At 39.3% G+C, this 20,536-nt stretch overlaps 2 protein-coding genes across 3 annotated transcripts in view; both read right to left on the bottom strand.

Moving 5' to 3' along the window:
* Positions 1 to 1,675: 1,675 nt before the first annotated feature.
* si:dkeyp-72g9.4 (protein DEPP1) lies at positions 1,676 to 3,973 on the bottom strand. Its single transcript, XM_034182165.1, has 2 exons — positions 3,550 to 3,973; positions 1,676 to 2,631 (listed from the first exon to the last, which is right to left on the bottom strand). Exon 2 carries the CDS (start codon positions 2,627 to 2,629, stop codon positions 1,931 to 1,933), a length of 699 nt encoding a protein of 232 aa, XP_034038056.1. The 5' UTR covers positions 2,630 to 2,631; positions 3,550 to 3,973; the 3' UTR covers positions 1,676 to 1,930.
* A 6,998-nt stretch (positions 3,974 to 10,971) lies between these two features.
* LOC117519913 (A disintegrin and metalloproteinase with thrombospondin motifs 2-like) overlaps positions 10,972 to 20,536 on the bottom strand; it is a 549,951-nt gene continuing 540,386 nt past the window's right edge. For both annotated transcript variants that reach the window (XM_034181185.1, XM_034181186.1), the window contains one exon: positions 10,972 to 14,666. In XM_034181185.1, coding sequence (XP_034037076.1) covers positions 12,226 to 14,666 — 2,441 coding nt within the window. In that variant the 3' untranslated portion in view covers positions 10,972 to 12,225. The remainder of the gene's footprint in view (positions 14,667 to 20,536) is intronic.

Below are 20,536 nucleotides of genomic sequence, written 5' to 3'. Positions count from 1 at the left end.
ATTTTTACTCCTTTGTCATGTTTGATGCCATGTTATTGCAATAAACATATCTGACGGGCAGTGTTGCCATAGTAACTTTGAAAAGTTACTTTATTAGTTACTTTTTTCGTTGATACAGTTACTTCATTAGCAGCTTTATGCAGTTACATTACTAGCAGCTGCCGACAACTTGCAACTAGTAAGTAATGTAACTAATAAGGTAACTAGTAATCTAACTTGGTTACTCTTAAGATTGTGTAATCAGGAATGTAACTAATGGTTACTTTGCTGAGTACTCAATCTTAAAAATAACCACGTTAGAGTACTAGTTACTTTATTAGTTACATTCAGCAGCTGCCGATAAGTTGTCCACAGCTGCTAATGAAGTAACTGTAAAATATAACTGTATAACTGTATAAAGCAACTAATAAAGTAACTTTTCAAAGTTGCTTTGGCAACACTGCTGACGGGTAAAATTGATTTCTGGACCTTGGTGTTATTGTCAGTATGGCAGTGTGTCACAAACCCATCACAGTACTCCTCAGAAAGGAGCTCAGTGTCTTTTTCCTGAGCAGATGCACTGGAACATAATTCCATTAGATGTCCCAATTATTGACTTCCGCATGCAAATGAAGCAGCATAAGGAGAATCCCACAGTTCATAGTGTTGTGACATCAAACTTGAGTTTACCAGAAATAACCCAGAGGTTATGACCTGGGCAACATCTCAAGATCCCTCAGTAAGAGTTTGAGGACTTGGCAGATGATAGGGAAGTTTGGGATGAGCTGCTTGGTCTACAGCCACCGTGACCCAAACCAAGATCAGTGGCATAAAATGAATGAAGATGCTTTGGCTGTCACAAAATAAAAACAAACAAAACCATATAAAAATTCATAAACTTCATGTGAAGTTAATATGTCAGTTAAGTATAAATGAGACAGCTAAAAATGAGAGGTAATAGCAGGCTACTGATGTTTTAAATACATTATACAATATATTTATCATGAAGAAATTCATTTTGTATCACGTATATGAACCGATAATATGCCTTAAATTTATTAAGTTAAAACTGCAATCTAAATGGTTAAGAAAATCTAATATGCAATTAAAATGGTTCAATCTTAAATGTAGGAGTAAATTTTTTTTCAGTGCATAAGGTGATGTGCAGCCTCTTTTACTCAATCACTTTCTAGGTGACGTCATTTAAGTCTGTGAGGGTTTGGGGGTTAAAACCTGCCCTCTAGTGTATCAAATGCTAAACAACATCTAGTGTGTGATTTATTTATTTATTTATTTTTTTTGGTTTGTGCTGTTGAAGTACTAGTTTTTCTCTCAGTTAGCTCTCACAATAACAGAATTTTCTTTTCTCATGACAGAAAATGTATAGCATCATACGTCTGAGTTCAGGTCGAAATAGGATTATTTCGTAACAGTAACCGTTACGATTTTGACATGCATTTGTCACCGACAGATAGTCCACATCTTTCATGGCATGCGGAGGCTCAGTGGTCATCGTTCGGCTTCTGCTTCTCCACAGTGATGTTTACTCGTGCCGGATCCCACGACAGTTACCATAGAAACCCCAGAGCTCTGGTACCATCAGAGCTGAGAGCGGAGTTCATCTGCTAAGTGTTTACACAAAAACACAGATTGTGCCATGCAGAAAAACACTCCTCACACTTTGACAATATACATATATATATATATAAATGTATTTATTCATATTACACCACAAAAACAGCAAGGTATAAAATGATTTTGCAGGTTTGTCACTTTTCACTATTTTTTGCATGTTCACTATCATAGCTCATAACATCAAACAACCACAATAACAATCAGAACATCACAGATCATTACAACATCATTCTCCATTCAAAATGTTCCACCTTTTCCTCATATGCAACGGCATCAAACATCTCGTGTCTCTGTGACGCTGACAACAGTGAGATCTTTAAAGAAGTGGTGGGTGGCGTTTCTGCACCGTCTGTACTTCAGCGATGGAGGGCAGCATGCAGGCTCGTGCACGTGCATCCCCCCAAGCCGACCTGCAGTCAGAGATCCACCGAGAGATCAGGGATGGTTTGATGGTGGGATTCTGTCGCTCCTCCTCCCCCGAGCTCAGAGGAGATGCATCGGCGATGGCGTCCAGCTGAGAGCAGCTGCTCTTGCTTTGCCACGGGAGATCTGTGGGGGAAGCAGCTGGGATGCTGTGAGCCCGGGTGCGAGCCTCCCATACTGGCCCATTCTGTCTTGAAAACGCCCTCCTCATAGCTCCTGGCTGGCTGCTGCAGAGGACAGAGAGGTGACTCTGGTGTCCATAGAGGTACTCCAAAGGATCAGAGTTGCCGAGGCACCTGGACGACAGGTTCTCCTCACTGCGGCTGACCCTGAAGGACGACGGCCTTTTCCCACCGTGCTGTGTCAGCTGCAGGCATGTGCACACGTTATCAGGGGAAACATCCCTGATGGGGAAGGTGGGGTGGGCCAGGTGGCAGATGGAGAGGAGGTAGTCATCTGAGGAGACGGAATGACCCGTCATGCTGAGTGTGTTATTCTCTTTCCAGTCTCTCACTGTCTCCTCAGTGTCCCCTTCTTTGATCGTGGGCAGCATGAGACGTCGCTTGAACAAGAGTTTGGACTTTGGCCGCATCTCTGAGAGAAAAAACGATTTGTCTGTCATATTAGTGCCACGTTAATATACTGAATTAAAAAAACATATTTTCCAGAGTAAAGTGTGTGTGTGTATTACACCCCCAAAAATCATGCATTCTTAGGTAATAACAACAATAATAACTATTTATAAAGGTTTTCCCAGAATCAAGCACTAAATAAAATATCTACTAGTAATAAAGAAAAAATGTAAGTGAACTCTGATAATGTAGAAAAAGGTGTAATTTATTCATTAAATAAAATAAAAATAATACAACACTACGGTATTCGTTGTGGGCAAAACCGGAGTGGATGAAGTGACTGCAGGAAGACCGTGTCAGTTTAAGTTATGAGCGCATGAATGAATGAATGAATGCAGCTGCACTGTTTACATCACTGGAACCTTCCTCAACCACTGATCCGACACAGATCTCACACAACGTCCATTCCTGTAACATCTAGAGCTTTGTTTTCAAATTACATATTAGTCTTTTTGTGCCTTTCAGAGACACTCATCCACGGAGTCTCAGTGCAAACACACCAAAAATAAAAAATAAAAAATACAAACACTCCCAAATATGAAGCAGAGCTGAGGATTTTTAAAAAGCAGGTCAGCTATATAAAACCAAACCATGTGTCAGCCTGTTTTCTTCTGCAAACCCATATTGTTTTAACTGAGTACAGCCCACAGTGTATTCTCAGGCTTTACCACATGCCAAAAATAGTGCATGCCAAACCAAAATTATCAGCCTCTCCCATTTACTCCCAAGGTGTAGCCACTGCTAAATTTAGACACCTTCTATGCACACACACTAAAAATGCCTCTACAGCAGAATCTGTGTCATTTTTCTTCTTTCATTCTCACCATTAATGATTAGATAATGATCAGATATTTCTGCAGAATTTGCTTGCTCGGCTTACCTGCTTGGTTTTCCTTGAGGCCAAATAAATTTCTTGTCCGCTCTGCTCTTGCAAAGCCAGGTGTTGTTGTGCAGTGATGGTGTGTTGTTTGGAATCGATGATGTGATAATGCTTCTCCTTCAAATCAGTCTGGAGCTCCAACCGATTCCGACTCCAGTCAGCGGCAGAATGCAGATTGATCTTCTCCTTACTTGCCTCCTCTTTCTCTCCCTCCCTCTCCACGGCTTACTTTTGCTTTGCCCTCCTTCCCTGCTTCTAAATATAGACACACCATCCATTTCCACAGTCCGAGCAATGCCATTGGCTGAGTGCACGAATGGAGAGAAAAACACCCGCAGACAAAAGTGAGCCAGAAGTAGAGAGATATATAAGAATCAATCAATCATAGATTATGTATGTACTTTCTCAACATACATACAAAGTGCTTCACAACTTCATCTTTGGGCTGGTCTTGTTAGGCGTCGCCGCATTTTTCTCCATCTCACCCTGTCTTTTGCATCTTCGTCTGTCACATCACCCACCTGTTTGTCCTCCCTCACCTCATCCATGGATCTCCAATTTTGGGCTTCCTCTGCTTTTCCTGCCTGGTGACTCCATCCTCAGCATCCCTCCTCTGCTCGTGTCGAAACCATTTCAATCTGGCCTCTCTCATTTTGTCTCCAAACCATCCTACCTGAGCTGTTCCTCTGATGTTCTCATCCTTCATCCTGTCAGCTTTGCCACTTCCAACATGTTTTTTTTTTTTTTTTTTTTGGTGCCACTGCCCATGAACCACACAACATAGCCAGTCTCACTACCATCTCATAAATTTTCCTTTTCACTCTCACAGAAATCCCTCCATCACAATTCTCCTGTACAACCTATCCTGTAAGTAACAAATAAGTAGTGCTATATTTAGTTTATTAGTTCTTTTTTAAGTTGGCACAAAGGCATCTATTTTAACAATCATCATAAATAAACCTCAAGCAACAAAGGTCAACATTTGTGCACATGAACCTTTGAAGCAGCAGAATACCCATTCACTCTGCATCCACCCTATAAAAGATGTCTAATGGCACGTACGCACGCACACACACACCTGTGTTTTGTTCACTCTATTGGGTTGGTCACTGTATTGGGCTTTTCAGTGATGTACACGGTTCACAATAGGAATGTGTGTCCCGACGAGTGTTTAAAATGATCTGTGTTCACACAGCATGACTAGTATGACTAATAGTACAAAAACATGCACCTGGGTTGGAATGCTGTAATGCTTAACCTTGCCCTTTAGCTACATTAAGGCAGTTGTTCAACACCACCCAGGTCTTGGTCTTGGATGGCTTGTGTTTGAGGGTTCACAGCCTTGGGGAGCTCAAGAAAATTCAACACATTTTCAAGGCATATGGAATGTTGCAATTTTTTTCCAAAGTAAACTTTTCAACAGCTTGGTTGATTTGTGTGACGTTACATTATGAGTCTAATGCAAGTTCTATGTAATATAACAGGTCTAGACATCCATTTTTTTTAAAAGTTGTGCCTAGCCACTGAGGCTTCAAGCTTTGGTGTTGACCTTGGTCTTGGCCTTGAGAGTTTGGGTCTTGACTACAACACTGACATGCCCAGAAAGCTACATTCCCTAATTGTAAGGTTAATTCTGTTGGTAGGTGTATTTTTGGTGGACATGTTATTCAAATATGCAGTTTAAGAAAGTGCCATATTTTAAAAGTAATATTTTGAATTTAATTATTGGGATGTCTGTTTTGTTTTTGTGATGCAAAACAAACAAACAAAAAAAAAACATTTAATTAAATTGTAAGGACGTGTACAGTTACAGGCAGCATGGTGACTTAGTGGTTAGCACTGCTGTCTCACAGTGAGAAGATCATGGGTTCGATTTCCACCTGTGGCCTTTCTGTGTGGAGCTTGTACAGGTGCTGGTCATATAATTAGAATATCGTGAAAAAGTTGATTTATTTCAGTAATTCCATTCAAAAAGTGAAACTTGTATATTATATTCATTCATTACACACAGAATGATATATTTCAAATGTTTATTTCTTTTAATTTTGATGATTATATCTGACAACTAATGAAAATCCCAAGTTTAGTATCTCAGAAAATTAGAATGTGAAAACGTTCAGCATTGAAGACACCTGGTGGCACACTGTAATCAGCTCATTAACTAAAAACACCTGCAAAGGCCTTTAACTGGTCTCTCAGTCTAGTTCCATAGGCTACACAATCATGGGGAAGACTGCGGACTTGACATCTTGCCTGGGCTAAAGACAAAAAGGACTGGATTGCTGCTGAGTGGTCCAAACTTATGTTCTCTGATGAAAGTAAATTTTGCATTTCCTTTGGAAATCAAGGTCCCCACTGTGTTTTCTGAGGTCCAAGGTCAATGCTGCCGTCTACCAGGAAGTTGTTGAGCACTTCATGCTTCCTGCTGCTGACCAACTTTATGGAGATGCAGATTTCATTTTCCAACAGAACTTGGCACCTGCACACAGCGCCAAAGCTACCAGTACCTGGTTTAAGGACCATGGTATCCCTGTTCTTAATTGGCCTGAAAACTTGCCTGACCTTCACCCCATAGAAAATCTATGGGGTATTGTGAAGAGGAAGATGCGACACGCCAGACCCAACAATGCAGAAGAGCTGAAGGCCACTATCAGAGCAACCTGGGCTCTCATACCACCTGAGCAGTGCCACAGACTGATCGACTCAATGCCATGCCGCATTGCTGCAGTAATTCAGGCAAAAGGAGCCTCAACTACGTATTGAGTGCTGTACGTGCTCATACTTTTCATGTTAATACTTTTCAGTTGGCCAACATTTCTAAAAATCATTTTTTGTATTGGTATTAAGTAACATTCTAATTTTCTGAGATACTGAATTTGGGATTTTCATTAGTTGTCAGTTCTAATCATCAAAATTAAAATAAATTAACATTTGAAATATATCAGCTTATGTGTACTGAATGAATATAACATACAAGTTTCACTTTTTGAATGGAATTACTGAAATAAATCAACTTTTCCACAATATTGTAATTATGTGTTTGCATGGGTTCCCTTCGGGTGCTCCGGCTTCCTCCCACATCCAAAAGACATACAGGTTAGGTGGATGGGAGACTTTAAATTGTCAGTGGGTGTGCTTGCGGGTGTGAATGTGTTTGTTTTTCTATATGTGACCCTGCGAGACACTGGCATTCTGTTCAGGGTGCAGCCCTGCCTCACACCCTGTGACTGCTGGGATAGGCTCCAGCCACCTGCGACCCAATCTTGCATAAGCGGTTGAAGATGAGTGTGAGTGTGTATATACAGCTCCACAGCAAAATCGCAAGTGTTAAATTAACAGTGACATATGGTCCCACACTGGGTCAGTGTAGGACCATAGCATGGTAGTCTGATTTTAACACTGCCAGTGTTAATTTAAAAAAAAAAAAAAAAAATCAAGTGTACCTTTAGTTTATAATCAAGAATATCTGAGTGAGTGAATCTTTTTGGCTGTTGATGAAGCAGCATATTTGCCCATTTAAAAATAATAATTACACAACACAGTTGATTTGCAAAATACCATGGCGCTTAAACTTTAATAAATATTAAACATTAAGCTCTTTTCCATATGTACACATATCATACAGAGAAAGCCATAGGTGCTTTTGCAGTTTCTGCAAGTTAAAAATTTACCAGTAACAAAACTTTGAGAGAATATTTTAAAAGAAAATATTAATCATAAAAAATAAGGCTTACTAAACTTATATATATATATATATTTTTTTTTTTTTAGTTTTTTGCACATTGTACGTAAATGAATAGATGATGACTTTGACAGGAACACTGGTGTCATCAGAAAAAAACAAACAAAAAACAAAACACTGAACTTGACCGATCATTAAAGTTGCTATATTGAGCAGAATGTATTTGGAGCCATCTGGTGGAACTGCCATAACATGAACTGTGGCAGCAGAAAACACTCATGCCACCACATCACAATATGGTCATACACAAGGTGCACATACACCAATTTTTACCACAACTCTTTGGCACAAATTCAAAAGATGATTTAATCATCAACATCATCTACATACAGTTGCAAAAATAGCAACAATATCATTTAAGTTTTAAAATCTCTGTTACTGAGGTATCAAATTGCACAATCAAAATTCTTTAAGCACCGAAGGTTTACTATTTCTCAAAGGTTTTTGTAACGCTAACTTCCTGAGAAACAAGAAACCACATGAAGTCAAACATTTGGACAAGGCATAGCAATACGAGTATTATCAGGAATTAAAATCAACCCAAAGGAGATTCTGGTTTATGGAATTATTTATTTTTTTTTCAGTAACCCAAAGCTCCAGTTGCTGAGTGCTGAACATTCAAGGTCTGTCTGCAGATTGATTTTCATAAACTGAGACTGTCAATCATCCAGGTGGAAGACATAAAGAAGTTTATTCAAAACCAACTACAAGACTTGCTACTGGGTACTTTATATGTTTTAGCACTCATCTAAGTGGAATTTTAAGTCTAAGTTGAACTGATCTGGTGACCCTCTACAGTCACACTGGGCCTCTTCTATAACACAGTCTAAAGTGCATAGTGCAAGTGCACTCAGGATGTGTTCAACTCCATTTTGCTGTTTATATGGCAAAGTGGTGCAAAGCAGTTGCATTTAATCACTTAATTTGGGCATAATGTGACACAATTTAGGAAGTTTAAGCAGTGAAACTCCAACTGTAGAGCTGCCAGTTGAAACCATGGCATCAATACAGTGATATGTGTTTGTGGTACAACTAGGTGGAAGATATTACACGTAGGCCTGCCAGTGTAGTTCCAGCAAACTGAAATTGATTCTTATTATCTGCAATAGATTCTTTGCTGGAAACAACCTCAAAATAAGAGAATCCTGGAAATTTCCCAATTCTTGGGAATACATGTAATCATTTTTTATTACCTCCCCTAATGAGGTCAGGTTGTCACCATTGTTTGTCTGTTTAACTTGTAAGATAATTCAAAAAGTAATGAATGATTTCAGTGAAGTTTGGTTTGGTGAGCAGATAAATATGGGAAATAAGTGATTCATCTTTGGAGGTCAATAAGAATATATCATGGAACTAAGATATAGAAGAATGTTTGGCACACAGCAACTTTTAACTCAAAAAGTAGTAAGATGTTTATTTGTAATGTAATGAGCTGATAGATAATGAACTAGAAAATGAGGGGCTTTATTTTGAATTTGATTTGGAACAGATTTTTGATCCAGAAGAAGTGTAAAGCATTCAGAAGCATTTAATTCAAAAAAAGCATGAATAACAAACTTTGGTAGCATTTTGTGAAGAGATTTTGTGAATGTACACTGACAAAAGAACCAACTTAAAAAGTTGTTTCAATTGGTATCACCTGAATCAATTAAGTTGGCTGAACTTAAGTCTGGGTCCCACTGGGGAGAGGATTAATTGCGTATGAAATGAGTATAACGGGCGCTCGTTGTCGTCCGCAACAAAACTGGCCAAAAATGACAAATGTCTCAGTATGAATTCCGGATATATTAATAATGTATAGTGAATATATGACGAACAATCATCGATGTACAGTAGTGTTCAGAATAATAGTAGTGCTGTGTGACTAACATGATTAATCCAGGTTTTGAGTATATTTCTTACTGTTACATGGGAAACAAGGTACCAGTAGATTCAGTAGATTCTCACAAATCCAACAAGACCAAGCATTCATGATATGCACACTCTTAAGGCTATGAAATTGGGCTATTAGTAAAAAAAGTAGAAAAGGGGGTGTTCACAATAATAGTAGCATCTGCTGTTGACGCTACAAACTCAAAACTATTATGTTCAAACTGCTTTTTTAGCAATCCTGTGAATCACTAAACTAGTATTTAGTTGTATAACCACAGTTTTTCATGATTTCTTCACATCTGCGAGGTATTAATTTTGTTGGTTTGGAACCAAGATTTTGCTTGTTTACTAGTGTGCTTGGGGTCATTGTCTTGTTGAAACACCCATTTCAAGGGCATGTCCTCTTCAGCATAAGGCAACATGACCTCTTTGACATATCCAAACTGATCCATGATACCTGGTATGCGATATATAGGCCCAACACCATAGTAGGAGAAACATGCCCATATCATGATGCTTGCACCACCATGCTTCACTGTCTTCACTGTGAACTGTGGCTTGAATTCAGAGTTTGGGGGTCGTCTCACAAACTGTCTGAGGCCCTTGGACCCAAAAAGAACAATTTTGCTTTCATCAGCGCACAAAATATTCCTCCATTCCTCTTTAGGCCAGTTGATGTGTTCTTTGGCAAATTGTAACCTCTTCTGCACATCTTTTATTTAACAGAGGGACTTTGCGGGGGATTCTTGCAAATAAATTAGCTTCACACAGGTGTCTTCTAACTGTCACAGCACTTACAGGTAACTCCAGACTGTCTTTGATCATCCTGGAGCTGATCAATGGGTGAGCCTTTGCCATTCTGGTCATTCTTCTATCCATTTTGATGGTTGTTTTCCATTTTCTTCCACGCGTCTGTTTTTTTTTTTTGTCCATTTTAAAGCATTGGAGATCATTGTAGATGAACAGCCTATACTTTTTTGCACCTGCGTATACGTTTTCCCCTCTCCAATCAACTTTTTAATCAAACTATGTCCCATTTTCCTCAGGCTTTCAAAGAGAAAAGCATGTTCAACAGGTGCTGGCTTCATCCTTAAACAGGGGACACCTGATTCACATCTGTTTGTTCCACAAAACTGACAAACTCACTGACTAAATGCCACACTACTATTATTGTGAACACCCCCTTTTCTGAATCTACTGGTACCTTGTTTCCCATGTAACAATAATAAATATACTCAAAACCTGGATTAATCTTTTTAGTCACATAGCACTACTATTATTCTGAACACTACTGTATAACACGTGTATTGAGAATGCATCATGCACATGTGGCGGCAACAGCGGTTGTACTGCGCGGCATCTGCACTGCAGTCATAACAGAAGCGCACTCGGGCCTTTCGGCATCACTATTCACACCAACACCACTGCCTCTGGAGCAATTGCTGGACTTGGACACGTTGACTTGTATGTTGTTGGATGGCAGCAGCTATCACACTACATCTTTGGGGATCCATAACTACATCTGTACGTCTCCACAGCTGGACTGGCAATGACTGCCAGGTATGTTGATTTCTGTTTGTTATGCATTCGCAAAATGTCCGCATATCAGATGCAAAGCAGAAGTAATACAAACACTTTATTCGTGGCCAATCTGTATGCATTCGCCACAGCTTATTTTAGTTTGTGATGTGGACGTGATAGGCATGCTATATATCTGTTTTACACACTGTCCCAGTCCGCTGCCAAGCCGCAATACCCTGTCAGTTGCGGATATCAGCGGATAATGGCAGATATACAGCGCATAGATTGAGTATGTATTGCGTATGTAAGGCGGATGTCATCCGCAACCAAAATTTTGTGCAGCTCAAAAATCTTTTCAACAGAAAAACGTGCCTCTGCAGATCCCTGCAGACGTGTGTGGATGTCGGCCGAATCATACAAGCATGTTTCACCGATATTGTGGATGTTTAGCGAATATGAACCAATTTTGTGCGCAATTCTTAAGCAAATCTTCCTAACCGCAAGTGGGACCGGGCGCTAAGTTAATAAGTTATATCAATTTTTAATTTCAACTTTTCATTTATATAGTGCCAAATATCAACTTTAACTTACAAACTTAAGTTCAAACAGCTTCATTCATTTAGATGTTACCAATTAAAACAATTACTTTAAGTTTATTCAACTATTCTCTTTTATCAGTGTACCAGGAAATATTTGTCATTTTTGAGTCTAATCAGAACATATTCTGGATCCGGGATCCAGAAGAATGTTGCAACATTGAACTCAAAAGGTTATGAATGGATCTTGATGAAATTTTATGAGCATATATAAAATACACCTTTTTCTGAATTACAGATTTTATTATTGGCAGGTATTCTTTCATTATTGGAATTTAGTTTAATTACTGCTTTGATTCCTGAGAAAGCCCTATATAAATAATTATTATTCTTAGTAAGGAAAGCATGACTTTTTTCTGTATAAGCCACACTGGAGAACCCATAAATAAACCAAACATGACTTACAGTCTGAAAAATACTATACTGAAAAATAGGGTAGTCATCTTGTGCTCCACTACATGATCTTTTGGGTTGAGAGGTATTTATTTCTGTTTGGGGGAAAGTGGGCTGCAGTCACAGGCAGTAATATGACCGGATGAACATGCATTTTCCAGTGAGGATTTGTTGATGTTCAAGTGGAAATAATTAATATTATTTCATATACAAGACAAAATCATATCTACAGATTCTCTTAATGTGTCTGACATCCTCAAACTGACTGTGGGTGGTTCAGAGGGTTAAAGTTTGGCTTTGTAAAGTGCTGGTCAATCTATACATGTAGCTGTCATTATTGTGTTTTGGCAGGCAAGGTGATGTGCTCCAAATACTGTAAAATACAAGCTTTAAAGCAGTTTTCTAAATTCTTTAAACATTTGGCTGATAATCTGTCTGCACAACAGCAGGTAAGAAAGTCCCGATACAAACAACCATGAGTTCAAAGGGGTTTAACACAATTCTGTTCAGAAAATGTTCATCTCTATAAGAGAAAGGAAATAGTTTGGTCAATCATACTGCATGGCCTCTTTTCATCCTGAGGAGAAAGTTCCGTTTTTCCTCCAGAAGCTCCTGAATGCGTTTGTTCTTGGTTCTCTCGTGGAGGTTGACCCGGCGCCTTGGGATCAAGTTGTTTTGAGAGATGTCACTGGCTGTAATTGTGATGATGTTGTCTAAGACATCAATGGAATTGTTCTCACTGGTGTCGTCAGATCTTCTCTGAGGGGCCACTGTATTGGCAGTGGTTATGACGACTGGTTTCTCTGTTGTTTGGATGAATGTTGGGGGAGGTGAGGTAGAGGTTGGATCAGACATAGTTGATGGAACAGGTGCATTTACAGGAATGTATTCAGTCCGCTCTAAGTATGGCAAGGAAGTGAGATCTGTCACGGGCTTGCTGTTGATGGTCGGAATCACCATGGTGAGGCCATCATCTAGCACGATGGTTTCACTGGCCACTGCTACACCACCATAGGACACTGTAACCCCATCACCACTAAGAATGGCCCCACTGGTCACTGCAACATCATCACTGCTTAGCATTGTGTCATCAGTATATGGCATGATTCCACCTGGCATTGTAACCTCTTCATAATGAACATTTCCAGTGGATGTCATCACATCACCAAAAGTGCCAGGAGTTACAACTCCATCATTATGGTGCCACAATGGTGGTTGATCTGTGGTTGCTGTATCATTACTAATGTATGTGATGTTGAACCTGGTTTCAGGGAATAGTGTGCTTGGTTCGGTAGCATATAGACTAATGCTGGAGGATCTCGTGGAAGAAACATGCTCTCTTAAGTGTTCTGGCTTTGTATATGGAGATGGAACAGTAGTATATGACAACATGTTTGGAAGTGTTTTATTTTTTGTGTTAGCTTTTTTCACACTGGCTTTCTTCTGACTCTCCTTGGCCTGTGAGTTTATGACCTTTTTGGGCCCTGTTTTGGAATTCTTTTTTGGGCTTGTCTTTGTTTGAGTTTGTTCTGTAAGTTTGTTCTTTGGCTTTGTGTCCTTTTTGGGAGTACTCTTTGGTGGAACCTCCTTTTTTGGAACATTGTTTAAGAGGGTGTTTTTTGGAGTAGGGCTACCTGCAGTATTCTTCTTGGGAGTAGTATTTCCTGCAGTCTTCTTTTTGGAACCCGTGTTTGTTGTGGTTGTGTTTCCAGGCTTATTCTTTTTGGGATTGCTGTTTGCTAGAGTACTCTTTTTGGGAGTAGTGTTGGTTGCAGAAGTATTTGCTGCAGTATTCTTTTTGGGAGTAGTGTTTCCTACAGTATTCTTTTTGGGAGAAGTGTTTGCTAGGATATTCTTTTTGGAAGTGGTGTTTGACACAATACTTTTTTTGAGAGTATTGTTGGTTGCAGTAGTATTTGCTGGGGTATTCTTTTGGGGAACAGCATTTTTTGCAGTAGTGTTTCTGACAGTATTCTTTTTAGGAGAAGAGTTTGGTGGGGTATTCTTTTTGGGAGTGGTGTTTGATAGGATATTCTTTGTGGGAGTAATACTTGTTGTATTAGTGTTTCCTGCAGTATTGTTTTTGGGAGTAGTGTTTCCTACAGTATTCTTTTTAGGAGTTGTGTTTGATGGAGTCACTTTTTTTGGATTCATCTTTTGTGTACCATCTTTTTTTGTGTTATTTTTTAGTGCAATAAGCTTTGTTGAGTCTGTCTTTGGTGGACTCAATTTTTTGGGGACTTTCTTTGATGGACTTTTTTCTTTGGCCTTAGATGTTAGCACAGTGTCCACTGTTATAGTATTTTCTGTTGGACTGATCACATTTGTGCTGTTTATTGCTGAAGGGTCTGCAGTGGTTGTCAGAACTGGAATTATTGTGATATAATTCTGTACCTCTGGATCTGGGTTATTAGACGTGAATGTGACTATAGTGTCTGTACCATTTTCTGCAGGAAGTGAACCGTTTGGACTGAGCATTGCTGTAGCATCTGTTGTGGCCAGATTGTCTGACACTGGGTCTGTGCCATCATCTCTATCTGGGGCAGGAAGAGGTTGGAGATCAGCAGTAAGGGTGGGTGAGATCGTGGGAACTGAGGCGGTTAGCACTGAAAAGGTAGTAGGGAGGACAGTAGCACTTGTGGAAGTGGGTAGATGAGACCTAATTGTCAGATCAACTGAGGTCAGAGTGGACTGAGGGAAAGGAATGGTTGACACCGGTGGATGTATGGTTAACCAAGGATGAGTAATAGTGGTTGTGACAGCTGTGGTGACATGGATGGTGGAGTTCTGGCTGTTGGTAGGTGGATGTGCTGTAACACTGGGCTTGGTTGACCGTATTGGCGCAGGTTTGAAGGTGATATTGTTTAAAAGGTCTGTGACGGTTATATTGCTGCAGGACTTGCAGCACATGCGTCGGTAGTCTGGTAGAGCGCAATAACGCCTCAAGGTGTCAATTCCACAGAACACCGATCGGTCTCCATGACAATGTTGGCCTGTGAAGGAAAGAATAAAGAGCTAAGAGTTGGCACAGCCGGAGGTAATAACTGGTACAGTACATACACAAAGTATACACAGCACTTCATTTTTTTCCACATTTTATGTTACAGCCTTATTCCAAAATGGATGAAATTCATTTTTTTTCCCTCAAAATTCTACACACAAAACCCCATAATGACAATGTGGAAAGTTTTTTTTATTTTTAAATTGTTGCAAATTTATTTAAAAAAAAACAACAACAACAACTAAGAAATCACATGTACATAAGTATTCACAGCCTTTGGCATGAAGCACAAAATTGAGCTCAAAATTGTGCATCCTGTTTCCACTGATCATCCTTGAGGTGTTTCTAGAGCTTAACTGGAGTCCACCTGGAGTAAATTCAGTTGATTGGACATGATTTGGAAAGACACACACCTGTCTATATAAGGTCTGACAGTTAACGGTGCGTGTCAGAGCGCAAACCAAGTATGAAGTTAAAGGAATTGTCTGTAGACCTCAGAGACAGGATTGTCTCGAGGCACAAATCTGGGGAAGAGCACAGAAACATTTCTGCTGCTTTGAGGGTCCCAATGAGCACAGTGGCCTCCATCATCTGTAAATGGAAGACTTTCAGATTTACCAGGACTGTTCCTAGAGCTGTTCTAAACTGAGTGATCAGGGGAGAAGAGCCTTAGTCAGGGAGGTGACCCAGAACCCAATGGTCACTCTGTCAGAACTCCAACATTCCTCTGTGGAGAGAGGAGAACCTTCCAGAAGGACAACCATCTCTGCAATCCACCAATCAGACCTGGATGGTAGAGCGACCAGATGGAAGCCACTCCTTGGTAAAAGGCACATGGCTGCCCACCTGGAGTTTGCCAAAAGGCACCTGAAGGACTCTCCGACCATGAGAAACAAAATTCTCTGGTCTGATGAGACAAAGATTGAACTCTTTGGTGTGAATGCCAGGCATCACGTTTGGAGGAAACCAGGCACCATCCCTACAGTGAAGCATGGCGGCAGCATCATGTCCACTAGTCTTTCAGGAACTGACTAGTCTTTCAGGAACTAGTCTTTCAGGAACTGAATCCTAACTAGTCTTTCAGGAACTGAAAGACTAGTTAGGATTGAGGGAAAGATGAATATGCAGCAATGTACAGAGACATCGTGGATGAAAACCTGCTCCAGAGTGCTCTTGACCTCAGCGGTTCATCTTTCAGCAGGACAATGACTCTAAGCGCACAGCCAAGATATCAAAGGAGTGGCTTCAGGACAACTCTGTGAATGTCCTTGAGTAGCCCAGGTAGAGCCCAGACCTGAATCTGATTGAACATCTCTGGAGAGATCTGAAAATGGCTGTGCACTGACCCTCCTCATCCAACCTGATGGAGCTTGAGAGGTGCTGCAAAGAGGAATGTGCAAAACTGCCCAAAGATAGGTGCAACAAGGTTGTGGAATCATATTCAAGAAGACTTGAGGCTGTAATGGCTGCCAAAGGTGCATCGAAAATGTATTGAGCAAAGGGTGTGAATAATTATGTACATGTGATCGCTTTTTTTTTTAAATACATTTGCAAAAATATCCCCCCCAAAAAAACAACTTTTTTTCATGTTGTCATTATGGGGTGTTGTGAGCAAAATTGTTTATTTACTCCATAAATTTACTCCATTTCAATTAGGCTGTACCATAAAATGTGGAAAAAGTGAAGCGCTGTGAATACTTTCCGGATGCACCGTATGTGCTGATACAATGTTGTACATATACAGCACTTGTAAAAAGTATTCAACTCATTGTTCATTAAAAAGTAAGTTCTTTCAGCTTCTTGCGTTTTCCTCAGGGTTGCCACAGCAGATTTGATATGGATCTGCATGTTGTTATTGTTTTATAACATCAAATCAAAGGAAAAAAAAAAACTCAAGCTTCTTTTGACAAAAAATATGATTTAATCTCAAAGAAAAAAACTACAACATGATCCAAAAAAGACAAAAATATAAAATATGGCAAAAATAGAATTCATATGCACAGTACTTTTCCCTTGTACCTGTTATAACTTGGCAAAATTACCACTTTTACAGTTACTTGGCTTCAGAAGTTAAAAATTTAGTAAAAAGCAAATCAGCTTTGTTTCACTGTGCACTTTCAATTGTGTGTAGTATGAATACACGTCTTAACTGGACTTCATTTAGTCAGTCACTTGAGACCAGAGGATCCTCGGTTCAAATCCCAGCCTGACCGGAAAATTATTGTAAAGCGCTTTGAGTGTTTGATGCAGATGGACAAACATTATATAAATGCAGTCCATTTACCATTCATATTAAATGTCATATTTGCTGTATGTAGGACACTGAATATCCTCATGTCATGTGCACATTTTAATGTTCATGATGAAGTTTGCATGAAACCTGAGCTGAAAAACAGATGTTATGAAATGGTGAATACATTCATAATCTATTATTTCGAATTTTTATTTATTGTAGCTAATGTAGATATTTCACTTTGAGATTGAGCAGCACAATTAAAAAAACTGCATAAAGAAGCTTGATTGTTTTTTCCTTTTGATGGTATGTTATAAATTAACAAATTCATAGAAAAATTCCCAATGGGGATGAATACTTTTTTTGTAGGGACTGTGACATACTACATTTGCAAGAATGCATGACAATAGGAGCATGTTAAATTTGCATTTGTGTGCATGTTTGTTGCTACATACAGTACATGCATACACCTGTGAGAGTTTGTGCGAGGCTCCACACCGTGCAGAGTACAGCAGTAAAGCCAGACCATTAGCAAAGGATGCAAGAAGGAAGAAGAAGAAAAAAAAAACCCAAACATTTAGAGCAGTCAGACAATTCCAGAGCAACTGAAAAGGAAAAAGAAGGTTGCCAGACTTACTGTACATTACATATAAATAAGATATGCATTTAACTAACTATTGTTACTGTTTCTGATCTTTATCTTTATGTAAGACTCTTTTTGACCTTTGATCCTAAAAAAATCTGTAATTTGAGCCCTATGTGCTCATGACAATATGCACGGGTCTTGTTTCAAGTGAGCATCATTTACATTTTTATACTGTACAATGTCTTGTGTAATGCTAATAAATAAATAAATAAAAATTTTAAATAAAGTCATAATATATGCTCCTAACAGTTTCTATAATTCCTTTAGCCAGTGAACATTCCTGGTGAGAGAAAAATCACACTTTTTAAAACATTTTTATTGATACAACTTTGCTGTTGAGAATGACAGGAACTGAAACAATGAGATGTATGCTCCCACCCCCTGTTCAATATATAGATATACTCTTTTTTTTTAAGAAAAATAATTCAACTGTATTGAAAGTTACAAGTTCACAGTCACTTTGGTAAAACACTTCATTACTTGGAAATCAACCAGTCAATCTGTTTATCAATTTGGGGGAAAAATATGAAGTACATAAATGATATTTGCTGTTAAATAAAACACATTATTTCCATGATGATGTAAAAACCGTAATGGCACGTTAAGTGTCATATGAAACATTTACAAAACATTAATAAAATTTCCCTGAAAAATCAAAGTGCATATAGACGCAGTGCACGTAGTCCATCTGAAAGTTTCTTCAACGTTAGCCAAACGTTAGCCAGCCCCACGCAGCAGGCCAGTGAAGCCACAAAACAGTTACCCATAGTATAGAATATTATAGAAGAAGATAACAGTCATGAACATTATTAAATACAGTCAACACCAATGTTATATACAGTGTCGCACTGCTAGGTCTGGCTTGGTCTCAAACAGTCCAACTCCAGCAGAAGGAAACCTTGGATAGCTCGCTACATAGTCACAACAGAAATATGTGATCACAATACAATGACATGTCTTAAATGATTTTTTTTCCTTGATGCCACATAAGTTGATTCCCTAGGCCCTTTGTAAACCATTTCCAGTAGCCGGACTTTGGTCCAACATGACCTTGGTAGGTTCAATGGTTGGCGGGTGTGAGTTTGTTACGTTGGTTTGAAGCTGCCTCTATTCGGAGTGAAACTTTGACTGAGTAAAGCCATCTCTTTCACAGATAAATGCCATTACATTCAATCCAAGATAAGGCATTGTTCATGTGGTTAATGTTCATCAAAATAAAATGAGATCATCTGACGCTCTAAAATCAAAGTTTATGAGGTATTTCTGTATCGCAATGTGTAAAAGCCTAAAGGATGAAGAACCCTTACACTCGTGCACACATAAACACACACAGACACAAATTGCACTTTCACAACCGATACTAGACCCTCATTCACAAATCCGATTAGTCAGTCACCTGAGCTTACAAGCAGACGCACATACATACATACATACATACATACATACATGTGATGGCTGCAACATGTGCATGACAAACCGTAATCTAGTCTTAAAGAAGAGAAGAAGCGACAGTAAACCACTGATCCATCTGAGAGAATGGAGAGGCAACTAACTGACCAAGTCCTGCATAATGTAGGTCAAACCCTTTCCCCTAAAACACTTTACCTTTATTAAATATTTATCTGTATTTATGTAAAATTAATAAAAAAATACACATAACAGTCAAGGATCGAAGCGATCAATAGCAGTCCAAAGGTTTAGGCAAATAAGCTACAGCTTATTCGTGGTAAAACATTATTAATATTATTGTGACTCATATAGATTTTAATTTATATATATATAGTTTATACACACACACATATATATATATATATATGTATATATATATATATATATATATGTATATATATATATATATATATATATGTATATGTATGTATGTATGTATGTTCATTCATAGATGTATTTGTATTTGTTTAAAGTTTGCAAGCACAAATAAGCTGCATTTATTGAACTTTAGTATAACAGTCAAAGAGAGAATGGCTGATGATAAGGTGAAATGGGAAGCAACCTCAAGCGGTAAAACTACCCAACTACCCTTTTTTTGTTGTTGTTGTTTGTTTTTTCCACCCATCAAATTAGCATTTACTCCAAGAATTTTCACCTCGTAGTTCCCTCTTCCCCAAAAAATCAAAAGGTTTACTGATGTCACTTCATGTCCCTGTGCTGAGTTCCTGTCAATCTGAGAGCAGAACGCAGAATGAGACGTTCTCATTCCAGGTGGAACCACGATGTAAAATGAGCACTTTAGCAAAGATGTCCTCATTGTGACAAGATCACATTCACAATAAAGCTTTCATATTTTTTAATTTTTTTTAATAGATATATTTATATACCTTTCCTGTTTATTTTCACACCTGTTTCTCCCAATGATAACAGTGCGCCACAAAAAGAAAAGAACGCAGCTGCATCTCAGGAGTGCTAACTCATGTCAAAACACAGCTAGCTCGCGCAAAACCTGGCCGCCATATGCAGAGGGGCCCCTCACACGCGGTCGGCTCTTCTTCAGGCAGGTGCCAGTAAAAACACCTGTTCACCTCACTTTTTGATTCCTCGTCACACCAAATATATGTATATATATATATTTTTTTTTTTTGTTGATCTTTTGAGTTTTCGACTGGCCGGCGGTTACAACACAATGCTCCACAAAGGAGAGAGAGAGAGAGAGATAGAGGAAGAGAGAGAGACAGGGAGAGAAAGACAGGGCAAGAGAGAACCAACCAGCACACACAGGAGCCAGAGACCTCCCCCAGTCAGAGCCGTCTCAGAGACAGAGAGAGACACAACATCCTCCCCCCAAAAAGAGAAGCGAAAGCTTTGCCGCCCACTCATGAACTGGGCACAGGCATGGGACGTAGGTTAAGGGGGGGCGGGTCAGGGGGCCAGTCGGGGCTGGCCCTGCAAAGACAGGAGGACAGAGATGGGCAGGGCCCAGCAGAGGACAGACAGACAGCTGCGGCTGCAGCTGTGGAGGCCGGGCTGG

This window comes from Thalassophryne amazonica, chromosome 11 (genome assembly GCF_902500255.1).
Source record: "Thalassophryne amazonica chromosome 11, fThaAma1.1, whole genome shotgun sequence".
NCBI classification, from domain to species: Eukaryota; Metazoa; Chordata; class Actinopteri; order Batrachoidiformes; family Batrachoididae; genus Thalassophryne; species Thalassophryne amazonica.
The sequence above is the reverse complement of the archived record's forward strand: the minus strand, read 5'-3'. Positions and strand labels throughout refer to the sequence as shown.